This window comes from Gigantopelta aegis, chromosome 3 (assembly GCF_016097555.1).
Source record: "Gigantopelta aegis isolate Gae_Host chromosome 3, Gae_host_genome, whole genome shotgun sequence".
Taxonomy (NCBI): Eukaryota; Metazoa; Mollusca; class Gastropoda; order Neomphalida; family Peltospiridae; genus Gigantopelta; species Gigantopelta aegis.
Genome location: NC_054701.1, coordinates 77408487 through 77410670, shown reverse-complemented (window position 1 = coordinate 77410670; position 2184 = coordinate 77408487). Strand labels below are relative to the sequence as shown.

The 2184-nt window shown below is 41.7% G+C and overlaps 1 protein-coding gene across 1 annotated transcript; it reads right to left on the bottom strand.

Moving 5' to 3' along the window:
• Nucleotides 1-979: 979 nt before the first annotated feature.
• Nucleotides 980-1981, bottom strand: LOC121368849 (toll-like receptor 2). Its single transcript, XM_041493598.1, has 2 exons — nucleotides 1607-1981; nucleotides 980-988 (listed from the first exon to the last, which is right to left on the bottom strand). The coding sequence occupies exons 1-2, from the start codon at nucleotides 1979-1981 to the stop codon at nucleotides 980-982; spliced, it is 384 nt and encodes a 127-aa protein (XP_041349532.1).
• Between the last annotated feature and the right edge of the window lie 203 nt (nucleotides 1982-2184).

Below are 2184 nucleotides of genomic sequence, written 5' to 3'. Positions count from 1 at the left end.
TTTTTTGTGTTTTTTACTCTATGACTAGATTTGTGATTTAATATTTCTGCCGCTACTTTATAGTATCAAGAGTTGTGTGTACAGGACAGCACATACCACGGCCTTTGATATACCAGACATAATACACTGGTTGTCTATAAAGGCTTGTAGTCTTGGGAAATACTCGTGTCTAAAATGTAGTTAAAAGAGCATAGGTTAGGTTGGAGCGTTGAGTTGCAGTCACGCGTTCTTTCTTCATAGGAATGGGCTGTAGTGTTTCACACACACACACACACACACGCACGCACGCACGCACGCACACACACACACACACACACTCAACACACACAATACACACCACACATACACACGCACGCACGCACGCACACACACACACAAAAGTTTGTATTTAATTATGAAATACTGGCCCCATAAGGGGTATGAGATTGTGTATATAAAAGATCACTTGCTACTCATGGAAAAAATGTAACGGGTTTCCTCTCTAAAACTGTCAAAATTATGTTTTTCATCCAATAACCGATGATTCATAAATCAATGTCCTCTAGTGATGTCGCTAAACACAAACAAACTTTGACGGTGAGTGTGCAAACCATAACAAATTTATTCTGCTACTTAAGACGGGCACGCGTCGGTATGTCTTTTGCAGTTCACATGGTTTCATAAACACTCGGAGAGGCGTAATAAAATGCCTTTGTATGAGGGCTGATGAAGAGGTCTGATAAAGTACTCCTCTATTATAAAGCGAATTAATGAATGGCTGAATGAATGGCTGAATGACGGCAACAAAGAAAACGTCGACAATGTGCTAAAGAAATACAAATGAATGAAAATCATCACACACGCATTTTGTCTGGCGACATGAAAGCCTCACTTTAAACCAAACAGTCAGCAAACAGTTACAGTCCTTCCCCACGAGAAATCTTTTAACGGCTATTATTTTGGGTGTCTAGAATAAAACACTGTGACAAAACATTCACGTCTATGTCCACTGTGAATACAAAAATACAACAACACAGTAGACGTAGACTTATACAATGAAGCCAAAACCAACGTCAGACTTACACCTGGCCTGTACATATTGTTATTATTAATTGTTGTTGTTTCTTTTTGCTTTTATTTGTTTGCTGACACCAGTTTGTTTGGTAATATGCAATACATTGAATTGAATACACCATGATCGCACACCTGTACCCAGGTCATTGTCTCCTACACAAAGACCATTGTTTCCTACACAAAGGCCACTGTGCCATTGTCTCCTACACAAAAGCCATTGTTTCCTACCGAGACCAGACACCTGCACCCCCCTATACAAAGGCCATTGTTTCCTACACAAAAGCCATTGTTTCCTACCAAGGTCAGACACCTGTACGAAGCCCATTGTCTCCTACACAAAGGCCATTGTTTCCTACCCAGGTCAGACACCTGCACACTCCTAGACAAAGGCCATTGTTTCCTACACAAAAGCCATTGTTTCCTACCAAGGTCAGACACCTGTACGAAGCCCATTGTCTCCTACACAAAGGCCATTGTCTCCTACCAAGGTCACGTGATCACGGGAAAGTAGGTCATGACCCCAGACAGGCCCCCCTACTACTGCAAGCAATGCCTTGAGAGATTTGAACATATATTTTCTGTCAACCATTTCGCGGATAACAACAATGACGTCCTTGTGAATTTCAAATTGTTGGTTAAGAGCCATTTTCACTTCGCACTGGCACCAGTTACTCCTGGCGAAGTTGTTGGACACAATCATAATGATCTTCTCGCTCTGATCCATGCAGTCCACGATATTATCGATAATCATTTTGCCTCCTTCAAAATCCCTTTCGTGAATACACAGTTTGAGATTTAGGTCATCCTCCAGAAAGTTAGCCACTTCTTCCATGAGCCAGTCTGAATCCTGAGAATCAAAGGACACAAAGACATCAAACTTGATTTCAACTTCGACCTCAGGCAGCTGCCGACACCGACGTCGTCTCATTGTGTACATGAAGTATCGAATATTCCAACGGTTGTAGTATACCACCAGGGCAGCGACAACCACTACAACAACGAATATTCCTGATGATACATAGGCAACGACGTAAGGATTCTTAACTTTGCAAGATTCAGCAGTGGGGTTATAATGATCTAGTCTCTGGTGGTATGGGTTCTTACAATAATAACGGTTTGGATATATCGGTC